Consider the following 14839-nt stretch of genomic DNA (forward strand, 5'->3'; position numbering starts at 1 on the left):
AAAGGACAACTAAAACAAGCAGAAATATGTATACATTCAGTAAAACTAGATAAAAAAATCAGTACTGTCATACCTCAGTGAGGAAGTTGAAACTTTCAGCACAGGACAGGAGCATGTAGAGAAACTATGGCTGAAGTTTAAAAAATAAATAAATAAATAAATAAAAATAAAAATGACCATCTATTGGATAGATGTGTACCCAGTACAAAAGTTCATCATGTCACTGTAAAGAAACTTCTACCCACAAAATTCTAGTCATATGTAAAGGCTGTTAGTGGCACCAAAGCAAGGGTTCAGTTTCTAGCAAATGAAACAGGAACTGAAACTGCGGGTAGGAAAGCAAAAGCTGAAATCCTTGACTCTGTTTTAAAATGTGCCAATGAAAAGATGAGTGAAATAAATAAAATAACTATTAGTGTCAATGGTGCTGAGGAACAGCTAAATTAGTCAAAATCAAACAAAGCTCTAGGGCCCAATAGAATCCCTGTCATATTCTCTCTTGAATTTGTGGCCGAGTTCGTCCCTCTTCTACCTATAATCTATCTTGAACAAAAAACCAGGCTCAGTTCTTTGGGGTGGGATGAGGGGGGGGGGGGACCATAGGACACACCCATCTACAAGAAGGCTAGCAGTAGTGATCAAAATACTACCATCCAGTATCCCAGACATCGATTTGTTGTAGAATCCTAGAACATACTCTGAATTCAAAAATAGTGAGATATGTTGCACAGAGTGACCTTCTGCATGCCGACCAACATGGATTCAGAAAACATCGATCATGTGAAACTCAACTTGCACTTTTCTCACATGACAAACTGAAAGCTTTGGGTCAAGCCAGTCAGGTAAATTTCCAAGAAGCAGTTGACTTAGTGCCACAGCTATGGTTAGCACCAAAAGTACGATCATAAGGGATACCCAGTGAACTATATGACTGGATTGAGGACTTTCTGATAGAGAGACCGGACACAGCATCTTGGATGGAGAGTAATCATCAGATGTAAAAGTAACTTCAGGTGTGTTCCAGGTAAGTGTGTTGGCACCCTTGCTGTTCGTGTTGTATATTAATGACATTGCACACAATATTAATAGTAAAATCAGGCTTTTTGCAGATGACATGGTTATCTACAATGAAGTACTGTCTGAAAGAAGCTGCATAAATATTTAGTCAGATCTTGGTAAGATTTCAAAATGGTGCAAAGATTGTGAACTTGCTTTAAATGTTCAAAAGTGTAAAATTTTGCACTCAAAAATATCCCATAGTGTCCTATGACTACAGTATCAATGAGTGTAGTTGAAATCGCTCAAATCATAGAAACGCTTTGCAGGATATGAAATGATCACATAGATTCAGTCGTGAGTAAAGAAGGTGGTACACTTCGGTTTACTGGTAGATCAAGGGGGTGTGCAATCAGTTTACAAAGGAGATTGCTTACAAATTCCTCATGCAACCGGTTCTAGGACGTGTACCAAATAGGACTAACAGGGGATACTGAACATGTACAGAGGAGGGCAGCACGAATAGCCACAGGTTTGTTTTATCTGTGGGAGAGTCTCACAGAAATATTGAAGAAACAGAACTGGCAGACTCTTGAAGACATATCTAACAACCACAAGAAAGTCTCCTAACAAAGTTTAAAGAACCAATTTTAAATGATGACAGAGTATATTACTGCTACTTGAATGTGCAGTGCCCGTTCCTTTGTAAGAACAGACACCACACAGATCCAACAGCTGTGAAACACTATGTAAATTGAACGAAGGGGGGGTAGGGGGAGGGTGGGGGGGAGATCACTGGTATCAGCTGCAGCGGAACATTAAGTGGAATCAGTGGCAATGAGCAAAAATGTGTACCAGACCGGGATTCGAACCATGGATCTCCTGCTTACTAGGTCATCTGGGATACCGCGTTATCGCAGCTGCTGAATCTGTGTGATGTCTGTTCTTTCGAAGGAACAGACACTGCGCACTCAGATAATTGATAAGCCTGGCTAGGCAACAGATCCACTTCCTTCAGTGCGAATGCACAAATACGTCTGACCTCCTGTGGGAATCTCTGGTTAGCGAACAGGAGTATAATGGACAGAGACTGCAGGTAGGTGGTGCTCAGTGGCAGTGTGGATTGGCTATGAGACGTAACAAAATAAGGATTGGCTATGAGACGTAACGAAATAATCTGTGCAGTTGCGATAACACTGTGTCCTGGATGGCACAGCGATTACCGCACCTGCCTAGTAAGCAGGAGATCCCTGGTTTGAATCCTGGTCTGGTACACTTTTCGACTCATCGCTACTGATTCTGCTTAATGTCCCGCTGCAGCTGATAGCAGTGAACCCCCTTCGATTTACATAAACTATATTTCTACTCCCTTCGTATTGTTCACATAGGATTGTGAGGATAATATTAGAATAATTACAGCATGCACACAGGCATTCAAACAATCATTCTTTCTGAGCTCCATAAGCGAATGGAACTGGAAGAAAACCTAATAAGTGGTAAAATGGGACGTACTCTCTGCCACTCACTTCACAGTAGTTTGCGAAGTGCAGCTATAGATGTAGATGTATGACTCTCTTCCCAACCAAATCAGGACATGCATCAAGGCCAGAGGGGAATGGTGGGTGGGTGGATAGGTGGGTGGTTGGGTGGGAGGGAGGGATGCTATGTCCTACAGATAAGTGGAATCATATTGCGAGTTTTTTTTGGAAATTTCATTATTTTGTGTGTGTTTCACTTTTTTCATCAGGCAGTGTAGTTGTAAACATGCCAAGTTAATACAGACATCACACTACCAACTTAAAAGGGAACACAACAGAGAAAACCATACTTTATTGAACTGTTTATTTTCGAACTATTTATATTTACTTCTCCGCCAAGTCTCATAGCTTACAGCTCTCTTCAAGGGGAGCTGCAGTTTGACAGTTTCGTCATTCTGTGGCAGTCATCTAGAAAGGGGAGTGACCTTGTGACAAAGCAAGCTGGGATCTTATTACTTCCTCTCTTTTTTTGCCATCTGGCCCCTTAAATTCATTATTTTTCAGTTTTAATAATTACCATTAAACATACTTGAGTATAATCTGCATTTTCATAAAAGAGAAAAGTTGGCCTTCAGTTTTGCAGGATATACGCCAGATCTAATTTTGTGCTTAGTTTTATGTACGTAATTTATTTTCTAATTTATTTAGACTATTCCTTGTTAATAATTTTGCTATAGGGTGGAATCAGTAATTGTTGACTTATAAACAAATATAAATTCCGTACTAATTATACACATTTGGAAGACGAAACACTGGCATTCTTTAAGTATTTATTTGGCTCTATTCGAAAACATGTTAGCAAAGCCAGCCCTTAATTAATTTCAAACTAATTATCAGTTTTGTCAAAAGTATTGTTTTTGTAACTATATCTGTTAATTTCATGATTTAAATAAATAATATGGCTTAACCCTTGTAGTAGAAGAAACTGCTTAAAAAGCTGAATTTTTTTGATATATTCAGTTAATTTAATAAGTTATGTTTTAATTGTAATTTCTGTAAATTAACATCAAACACTGTATAGTTTCAGTACCTATTATTTTGATGATATATAAAGGCCCGATCTTTGGTCCCAAAACAGTCAGTTCACGGCCGATTTTCAGACGAGAAACCCGTGCTGGTTAGGTCAATAACAATGCACCAACTAACTTAACACAATTAGGTCTTGTGTTAAAACAATGACACTGTCAGTTCAATACATAGCGTATTATTCTGCAAGAACTGTGAACTGTGTGGTTCAGTTTTTACTGCTCGTAGATATTCAACAGTAAACTATTGTAGCAGCATGCTGATGTTTGCCTACAATCTAGTAATGAGGCTTATCAAAATTAAAATTTCCCAATAGTTAACTGGCCATATTAACTATGTATATTGTGTGTGTGTGTGTGTGTGTGTGTGTGTGTGTGTGTGTGTGTGTGTGTGTGTGGGCGCGCGCGCGCGCGCGCAGCGCGCGCGCGTGGCGGGGGGGGGGCAACATGCACCTGTAGGCTACATTATTTATAGTAGTCATTATTGAACTTCCACCCCCCCCCCCCCCCCTTTCATTTTTCAGCCAGTATCACAATGCAGTACGTCAACACTGAGGATCATCAACAAAGAAATAAAGCAGGTGAATGTCACAACCTTGAGACTGTAGTCAATCTTCTGAATCTGAAAATATCTGAACATACTAAATTGTGGACAGCTTTTTCCAAGCGCTTCAGTCATTTCTTTGAGACACTGATGCAGTGTAACTGCTTCACAATTCTCCTCCCTTTTTGCCGTTAGATGATCAAAAGGAAGATTGTATTCTTGGTTTCACTGTATATATGGGCTGGATGAACACGTACAAATATGCAATGAAGCAGGTTATGATTTTTAAACTGTTAGTCTTATTTCAAAAATTTCCTTCCACCCTTAGTAGAGCAAAGCATTCATAAATTCAAGGATTAGTTCCAACACTAAACTATTTGATTAGCATTGTCCTCCTCCAACACTCACTCTCAGTCTACAAGAATTCAAATTTGTCATGTAAAATCAAACTACAAAATTCAAAGTGCTACCTGGACTACTGTTGGCACTGATCCTTTTTCCTTCAAGTGAAAGGGGCTCCTTCAGGTTGAAACCTTTTGTTTCCGCTATTGCAGCAAGGCGTTCCAAAATATCAGACACAGTTAGTCTCTGCAACGGATTCACTTGCAAACAACCCCCTGAAAACAAATATGGCCTGTTGAAGAACACATTAGAACAATAAATTATATATTAAACTGCATTATAGGATAGAACTAATAGTTCCTTTGTCAGAGATGAGAGAGGGATGTAGGGGAAAGTTAGAAAGGAAAGGCAGGTCATTCAACCCCAGGATGCAAGACCACCAGTGGAGAGGACAAGGACAGACAAGTCAATCCTTATCTTCACTAGAATTGGATCTCTCTAATTCTGGGGTCTGTGTGACCTGCCCTTTCTTTTTAACCTTCCCCAACATCCCTCTCTCCTCACCGACAAAGGAACTAAGATTTCTGAAAGTTAGGTAGTGAGCAGCTCTTACTTTTACATGTGTATAGCATAGTATTGTATATGTATTGCCTCCTAAAGACACATAGTGGCCTGCTATTTTGTCTCATAATTTAATAGTTTACTCAACTGAATTTGCTTTTCATACAATTTTAGGAAAGAATGCACATATGAACCAAAAAGAAGTAGGAACCTACAGTAATGAGACGAATAACCTGTGTTGAAGTGCAACTAGTCACTGTTTTATTTAATGGATAAAGACCTATCTTGGTAACCAAACAGAAATAGATAGTGTACAGTATACATCTTTCATCAGGTGTAAAATCCTTAGAAAATATTTGAAATGAGATGAAAGAAGACTGTATGATAAAAACTGGTTATTATTACACTAAAACACTGGAACACTGGAACTTGACTAACATTTGTGAAAATCTCAACACACTAAAATAATGGACCCAATTAATTCTCAGAGAATTTGTAAGTCATCTTACTGGAAATAAATGATTACGTACACTGGCCCAGTCCTCCCCTCTCTTTTGCAACCAAGAGGGAACAGTGTTGTATTAAACTGAGTCAGCAGAGAGCAAACACAGGAGAAGGAAATGTGAATAGGAAAAAAATGAAAGTTTAGAGCTGAACAGCCAATCAATGATGAGGTCGAGGGAGGGAGGGAGAGCACACAAGTTCTAACAGACAATGATAACGGCTAACCGATGCAGTATCAGGAAGCAGATGGTTTTGAATGGGAAAGAATGGTTAGCTAATTGAAAATTAATCCATCATACAGTGACAATGCAGCTATAATCTGTGTGAGCACACTGCAAGTGGCCACCTCAGTGCCACCATTGGGACAGTGTGCTGGCAGAAGTGCCACATGGCCCTGCTCAATGTAAGCATGCAGCAGGCCCATAGACATGACTGTCTCCTGTGTATTGCACAGCTCTCAACTCACCCTGTCATGGGGAAGTTCTTCAAATAATTTGGATTGCAGACAAACTCACTTTTGAGTTCAATATCGAACGCACAGTTTGTAACAAAGCAAGTGGATTCCTTCCAATAGTTATGTTTTTCTTCCCCCCCAGAAACATCAATAATAATAAAATAATATATATATTCAAAACGCAATTTTTATGATGCGCACTGTAAAAACTCCATCGAGAGAGGTCTCTGAAGATCCAGTTGTACTGACTGACTGTTGTGTCTTCCTCAGTCTGTAGGCGTCACTGGATGCAGATACAGAGGGGCATGAGGTCAGCACACTGTTCTCCTGGCTGTTGTCAGTTTTTGTTACTGGAGCCACTACTTCTCAATCAAGTAGCTCTTCAATTTGCCTTGCAAGGGCTGAGTGAACCCCACTTAACAACACTTGGCAGACAAGATGGTCACCCATCCAAGTGCTAGCTAAGCCAACTGCACTTAATTTTGGTGATCTGATTGGAACCAGTGTTACCATTGCAGCAAGGCCGTTGGTGTACACAGCACTTAAAATCTCACATATGTACTCAGAGGTTATTCAACTCAACTTTATTATCTACTTCCCATCTTTTGATTAAATAATCAAATAGAATCCATTAATATGGTTAGTTTGCCTAAAACCCATGATAATTACAAAACATCAGTAATTTCATTGTCATTGCTCATATGTAAACATTTACACAACTCAGGTTACCCTCCATTCAGAGGCTGTTGCACGCAGCAACCGTTATTTTGATTTGCAAATAATAGATTTCAGCTATCAGTCATCCTTTGGAATTTTTATTGGCAGATCTAGATTTCAGCTAGAAACTAGCCATTCTCAATGCACGATCCTGTTTTTGGTCAATGCATGTAATGCCTGTTGGTCTGGCTTTGTACACAGTTCATTGAATTTGCATATTCAATGAACTGTGTACAAAGCCAGACCAACAGGTATTACATGCATTGACCAAAAAAAGGATAGTGCATTGAGAACAGCTAGTTTCTAGCTGAAATCTAGATCTGCCAATAAAAATTCCAAAGGATGACTGATAGCTGAAATCTATTATTTACAAATGTACACAACTGCTAACTTCTTGATAAAGTAAATGAAAAAGCTATTTATATAACTAATGTACCCATACAGTCAGCCAATAAAGTATTTTAGCAGCTATTGCAGTCATTTATTTCCAGGCTAATTAAGTTCCTTAACAAAAACATTGTTACTGAAATTGAATCCCATATTTAGGCAAACTAGCCAGGGTAACTGAATAGAAATTATTTCTTTATGTACGAGTTCACATTCAACAATGTTTTTTCACTGTTCAGTTACTGAGAAATGTTAATCTTTAATCAACATAAATAACACACAGTTAAGTTTTCCAACATTATATCCACACCCTCATATTCCATGGTGGTCACTATGCCATATGGTCTCCGTTGGGATATGTAATGCTACTGTGGCATTTTAACTTAACTCTTACATACCATCTTCACTTCTGGGCCAATAATTCCTTATTGACAATTTTGAGATCTTTGCTGGTAGTTAGGGTGTATGGATATACTGTGTACCTTCCGTAGAAATGTATACTGGCACAGGTGTTGAGGCACTTCTGAAAGTGCATTCTGTCTGTATGCTGGCAACCAAGACAATGGCAGCCTGTAATCTTTGTCACAGATCACATTAGAGGACCACTTTATTATCTTTATTCTCCCTCATCTCTGTATTTTGAAGATTACTTAGCTAGCACACAAGCCTCTCAACTTGTTTATGTTATTGCAGTTATTTTGATGTTCTACCACCACAGAACCGACACTTGTGTGACACTCAGACTTTTTTTAGCTGTGTTCTGCTAGGCCTCTGCAATATACACTATCCCATTTTTAGCTGACTAGCTAAATTCCTGGCCTGGCCTGTTGAATGTATCAATGGCATCTCTGTACAAACCCAAAGGTCTTCGATTCTGTTGTTAGCCCAGCAGAGAGTTTTAATGGGCACTAGTGAAGAATTTTTCCCACACAGCTGGCACCCACTGCTCTTAAGGTAGCATTTCAATGCAGGTTTGCTCTAACTTCTCGTCTATCACCTTTGTTCCTTGTGGATATGATTTTACTGACAGCTTCATCGTTGTATTCTTTAGTTCTGAAGGTTGGATGCAGTTTCTACAGTACCAACTTTCCACTATCATATTGCAAATTCGGTGAGCCTTCTTTTACACAGTACATACAACCAAACTATCCTGCTGTGGACGGTAGTACAACATACTATGCAAGTATCTATTAGTGCTGGTGCAGAAGTTTACAGGGCAGCTGTGACTGGTGGTGAGTTTATTTTGGGGAGACAGTGCATCCTGTCAGAACAAGGCTAAAAAAAAAACACCAGTGTCACATATTACTGACAACATGATGAAGCTGCAGAGGCTTAACACCAAAATGAATACTCAGTCTGCAGCTGTGGACACTTCTGTGGAAGGCATACAACATATCGAGCCATCTTAATGCCACCAAACACTGGGAGAGATGCACTAAATCATGAAATCAGCTCCTTCTGGTTCATCAGTGTGGGCCAATGAAATCCAGTCTTCAAATTACTACTCCATTTTCAACAGTCAATCATTTGACAATTTTTATTACTGTAACCTCATTTAAGGAATTGCAGGGGAAGGAGTGAAGACTGGATATAAAAGTTAAGTTGCATTACCCCCATAGTATTACCCTCAGCAGAAGTACCTTATGGAAAGCCACTTGCAATAGCAGATGAAGTGTTGATTCAACATTTACTGTATGATGCACGACACAGCTGTAAAACCCACAAATATCCAATGTCTGAAGGCTTGAATGCAATACATCATCTTTACATAATTTTGAATTTCAGACAAGAAAGATCATGTAAAACTGCAATCTTAACAATTCTTCTGTCTCTTATCTTTGGTATATCAGTGCCTTTTGGTCATGCATATCCGTTTGGTACTTCAATTTTGTGTGTGTGTGTGTGTGTGTGTGTGTGTGTGTGTGTGTGTGTGTGTGTGTGTGTGAGAGAGAGAGAGAGAGAGAGAGAGAGAGAGAGAGAGAAAGAGAGAGAGAGAGAGAGAGAGAGAGAGAGAGAGAGAGAGAGAGAGAGGAGGGGGGGGGGGGAGAGAGAGAGAGAGAGAGAGAGAGAGAGAGAGAGAGAGAGAGAGAGAGAGAGAGAGGGTGGGGTGGGGAGGTAGAGGTATGAAGAACCCAGTGACGCACAAGGTTTCTACACACATTCTTCTTTATATGTGCCATATGACAGTCAAACATATTCTCAACAACATCAACATGCATAAGATATATGAGCTTCCATAGACCTAGTAATCTGTGCAAGTCAAAGAACATATTACATTAAATACTTTTAACGAATTTTCAATCTGCATTCAAGTTTGTACTGACTATGCTGCTGCTAGTTTCTTTACAACTTGATTAATCTTATAACTCCATTTTAACAATAAATTGCAAGAACTTATTACAAAAGGTAGAAAAGAAATTTTAATTACTATATGGTTGAACAAACACATTGTTTTTTGACTGTTGTTGAAGGTGATTGAACCCTTTGGAATACTGACAGTGAGGCCTGACAAAATTGTACTGTGTGCCTGTGAATTCCTAAGGGACCAAACTGCTGAGGTCATCGGTCCCTAGAATTAGACACTACTCAAACTAACTTATGCTAAGAAAAACTCACACACCCATGCCCGAGGGAGGACTCGAACCACCGGCAGGAGGAGCCACGCAATCAGTGACATGGCGTCTCAAAGTGCGCAGCAAAATTGTACTGCATGAGATGTAGGACTCAGAAGGGGAGGAAGTACTTCAAATTCCTGTCTCACTACTTAAAGATTTTCTAATGGTTGCCTGAATAGGTTAGAGAAAAATCAAAAAGGGGCCATTTGATGGAAATAGTGATAATCCATACTAATATTATAAATGCAAAACTAACTCAATCTGTTAAGCTTTCACAACTAAACTGCTCAAAAGATTTTGACGAAATTTGGTATTGACATACCTTGAACGCTGAGGAAGAACACAGGCTACTTTAGGAAGTGTGCAGTAAGACATATTTATTGATCTGAAGAATATAATGTAAAATATGGAACAATAATTACTCTTTGAAAAAGCTAATTACTCTTTGAGCTGTAGCACCACATTTTGAAAGCTTCTATTCTCTTCTTGTCTAAACTATTTATTGTCCATGTTTCACTTCCACACATGGCTACACTCCACACAAATACTTTCAGAAACGACTTTCTGACACTTAAATCTAAACTTGATGTTAACAAATTTCTCTTCTTCAGAAACGCTTTCGTAGCCATTGCCAGTCTACATTTTATATCCTCTCTACTGCGACCATCATCAGTTATTTTGCTCCCCAAATAGCAAAACTCAGTTACTACTTTAAGCGTCTCATTTCCTAATCTAATTCCCGCAGCATCACCTGATTTAATTCGACTACATTCCATTACCTACTTTTTGCTTTTGTTGCTGTTCATCTTATATCCTCCTTTCAAGACACTGTCCATTTCGTTCAACTGCTCTTCCAAGTCCTTTGCTGTCTCTGATAGAACTACAATGTCATCGGCGAATCTCAAAGTTTTTATTTCTTCTCCATGGATTTTCATACCTACTCCGAATTTTTCTTTTGTTTCCTTTACTGCTTGTTCAATATACAGATTGAATAACATCGGGGAGAGGCTACAACCCTGTCTCACTCCCTTCCCAACCACTGTTTCCCTTTCATGCCCCTCAGCTCTTTTAACTGCCATCTGGTTTCTGTACAAATTGTAAATAGCCTTTCGCTCCCTGTATTTTACCCCTGCCACGTTTAGAACTTGAAAGAGAGTATTCCAGTCAACATTGTCAAAAGCTTTCTCTAAGTCTACAAATGCTAGAAACGTAGGTTTGCCTTTCCTTAATCTTTCTTCTTAGATAAGGCGTAAGGTCAGTATTGCCTCACGTGTTCCAACATTTCTACGGAATCCAAACTGATCTTCCCCAAGGTCGGCTTCTACCAGTTTTTCCATTCGTCTGTAAAGAATTCGCATTAGTATTTTGCAGCCGTGACTTATTAAACTGATAGTTCGGTAATTTTCACATCTGTCAACACCTGCTTTCTTTGGGATTGGAATTATAATATTCTTCATTAAGTCTGAGGGTATTTCGCCTGTCTCATACATCTTGCTCACCAGACGGTAGAGTTTTGTCATGACTGGCTCTCCCAAGGCCGTCAGTAGTTCCAATGGAATGTTGTCTACTCCCGGGGCCTTGTTTCGACTCGGGTCTTTCAGTGCTCTGTCAAACTCTTCATGCAGTATCTTATCTCCCATTCCATCTTCATCTACATCCTCTTCCATTTCCATAATATTGTCCTCAAGTACATCGCCCTTGTATATAGACACTCTACATACTCCTTCCACCTTTCTGCTTTCCCTTCTTTGCTTAGAACTGGGTTTCCATCTGTGCTCTTGATATTCATGCAAGTTGTTCTCTTTTCTCCAAAGGTCTCTCTAATTTTCCTGTAGGCAGTATCTATCTTACCCTAGTGAGATAAGCCTCTACATCCTTACATTTGTCCTCTAACAATCCCTGATTAGCCATTTTGCATTTCCTGTCGATCTCATTTTTGAGACGTTTGTGTTCCTTTTTGCCTGCTTCATTTACTGCATTTTTGTATTTTCTCCTTTCATCAATTAAATTCAATATTTCTTCTGTTACCCAAAGATTTCTATTAGTCCTCATCTTTTTACCTACTTGATTCTCTGCTGCCTTCACTACTTCATCCCTCAGAGCTACCCATTCTTCTTGTACTGTATTTCTTTCCCCCATTCCTGTGAAATGTTCCCTTATGCTCTCCCTGAAACTCTGTACAACCTCTGGTTTAGTTAGTTTATCCCGGTCACATCTCCTTAAATTCCCACCTTTTTGTAGTTTCTTCAGTTTTAATCTACAGTTCATAACCAACAGATTGTGGTCAGAGTCCACATCTGGCCCTGGAAATGTCTTACAATTTAAAACCTGCTTCCTAAATCTCTGTCTTACCATTATATAATCTTATCTGACACCTTCTAGTATCTCTAGGATTCTTTCATGTATACATCCTTCTTTTATGATTCTTGAACCAAGTGTTAGCTATGATTAAGTTATGCTCTGTGCAAAATTCTACCAGACGGCTTCCTCTTTCATTTCTTACCTCCAATCCATATTCACCAACCTTGTTTCCTTCTCTCCCTTTTCCTACTCTGTAATTCCAGTCACCCATCACTATTAAATTTTCGTCTCCCTTCACTACCTGAATAATTTCTTTTATCTCATCATACATTTCATCGATTTCTTCATCATCTGCAGAGCTAGTTGGCATATAAACTTGTACTACTGTAGTAGGCATGTCTATCTGGCCACAATAATGCCTTCACTATGCTGTTTGTAGTAGCTTACACACACTCCTATTTTTTTAATTCATTATTAAACCTACTCCTGCATTACCCCTATTTGATTTTGTATTTATAACCCTGTAGTCACCTGACCAAAAGTCTTGTTCCTCCTGCCACCGAACTTCACTAATTCCCACTATATCTAACTTTAATTTATCCATTTCCCTCTTTAAATTTTCTAACCTACCTGCCCAATTTTTATGGGATCTGACATTCCACGCTCCGATCCATAGAACGTCAGTTTTCTTTCTCCTGATAACGACATCCTCTTGAGTAGTCCCCGCCCAGATATCCGAATGGGGGACTATTTTACCTCCGGAATATTTTACCCAAGAGGACGCCATCATCATTTAACCATAGAGTAAAGCTGTATGACTTCGGGAAAAATGACGGCTGTAGTTTCCCCTTGCTTTCAGCCATTCGCAGTACCAGCACAGCAAAGTCATTTTGGTTAGTGTTGCAAGGCCAGATCAGTCAATCATCCAGACTGTTGCCCTGCAACTACTGAAAAGGCTGCTGCCCCTCTTCAGGAATCACATGTTTGTCTGGCCTCTCAACAGATACCCCTCCATTGTGGTTGCCATCTGTATCGCTGAGGCACGCAAGCCTCCCAACCAATGCCAAGGTCCATGGTTCATGGTTCATCATGCATGAGCAACATCTATTAGATGGAGGGGGTCCGACAGCAGATCAGTTCCAGTCATTCCACTAGGAAGGAGGTACATAGCTCATGTTCTCTGTAGTTCAACCATGCCAAGATGGTTAATACCGCAGGCGATCGTGTCCACATTGTTACTTTGTATCAGGAAGGGTTCTCAACAAGGGAAATGTCCACGCATCTCAGAGTGAACCAAAGTGATGTTGTTCAGACATGGAGGAGATACCGGGAGACAGGAACTGTTGATGAAATGGTTCTCTCAGGCCGCTGAAGGGCTACTACTGCAGTGGATGACCACTACCTATGGATTATGGCTCGGACAGGGTGTATACACGGACGAGGAAAAAAAAAATTCCAGATATTTTCTAGTTAAAAATACATTTCTCCCAGGTGAAAATACACTTTTTTCGTGTTAAGTGACAGTATAATTTCCCTTGAAACTGTAAAGTTATCAATCTTTTGAATGACTATTGTTTTATACACCACTGTAGAATTTCTCAGCAGTTTAGTAAATGAAACCCAAGGGGGAAAAACACATTTTGGAAAGATCTTTGATGTGTAGCAACATGTACACTATATATTTTCGTATTACGAAAGTATAAATGCGAAATTCAATCAAACGCCCCATGTTACTTTCTGAAGTATTGAAACTGAGATTGCGATGTGCTTTTGTAAGCCAGTCACAGTTCACGTCACATGATCTCGCCAGCCGATATTCGGAGCATATGACAGACAGGTGATGTAGTTGGCCAATAGCAACATCACACGTAATATTGTCTCTAAGATTTCTGGTGAAGTACAACCACTGGCTCACCCCCCCCCCCCCCCCCCCCCAAATAATATCACTACCCTACCGCAGCAAGAACAACTGTATATTTGCCAGATCAGTTCTCTGTAGTACAAGCTCTATGCTACACGCATTGTGTATATGCTACGAGAATAAAAGCATTCATAGTAAGTGACGAGAGTGCAAGTGATTATTTATCGTCTTTATTACCATGCTGCCTCCCCACTATCTACACATCGATAAGTTGCAAGAGAAGCTAAGCTTTCACATATAATGTTGATCATTTTTGCACATGTTACACTTAAGATACATCACACATATGTGCCAGTAAAATGTTTAATAACGACATAAATGTTTGATCTTCTGGGCTTGAAATTCTTCTAAATGGCTCGTCCTCGAAGAGTTGATTTTTATATGAGAGTCAAACGCTCTGTGATTTTAGGAATTCAATGTATGTTCTCACATATAATTCATCTTGCGTAATAAGAAATTTACTTTGAAAGTAAAGCCTAGTTTACATGACGACACTAGGTTGCAGGCAACTGTGCTACCGGCCACTGGGCATACGCGCCGTGCATTTCCCAAACTCGTTGGTGAAACTAAACACTTTTGGTGTGTTCAAGCTTTGGCAACACTAGTTGCACGAGTATTGAGGTTATGTGTGTTCATAGAGTGCAGACAAACTGAAGTATGAAGTGAGGAACAGAGAATAATGTTTGCTTTTTGGATGTCCGTGCTTTGTATAGGTGTCTGTGGGATTTCAGTGACGTTGATTACAAAAATCACATCATGTGCGATCAGAACACAGATGGTTTGACAATATCTGAGATGCAGGGAAAAATTTAATGAATTAGGAAAACATATACAGCTGAATTAAGAAAAATACAACCAACTACAATTCTGGCTGTGGAAATGCTCTCACCTGCAAGACTAAAATCCCATCGTTTAAGTTGGCCAAATTTTTTGA

The 14839-nt window shown here is 39.5% G+C and overlaps 1 protein-coding gene across 4 annotated transcripts in view; it reads right to left on the minus strand.

The window, feature by feature from the left end:
- LOC124800021 (cyclin-G-associated kinase) overlaps positions 1 to 14839 on the minus strand; it is a 263298-nt gene that overhangs the window by 195411 nt on the left and 53048 nt on the right. For all 4 annotated transcript variants that reach the window (XR_007017105.1, XM_047262964.1, XM_047262963.1 and 1 more), the window contains exon 8: positions 4574 to 4720. Coding sequence is in view for 3 of the 4 variants with exons in the window: in XM_047262964.1 (XP_047118920.1) it covers positions 4574 to 4720 (147 nt within the window). In the remaining variant the exon portion in view is untranslated. The remainder of the gene's footprint in view (positions 1 to 4573; positions 4721 to 14839) is intronic.

The sequence above is a fragment of the Schistocerca piceifrons genome, chromosome 1, assembly GCF_021461385.2.
Source record: "Schistocerca piceifrons isolate TAMUIC-IGC-003096 chromosome 1, iqSchPice1.1, whole genome shotgun sequence".
Taxonomy (NCBI): Eukaryota; Metazoa; Arthropoda; class Insecta; order Orthoptera; family Acrididae; genus Schistocerca; species Schistocerca piceifrons.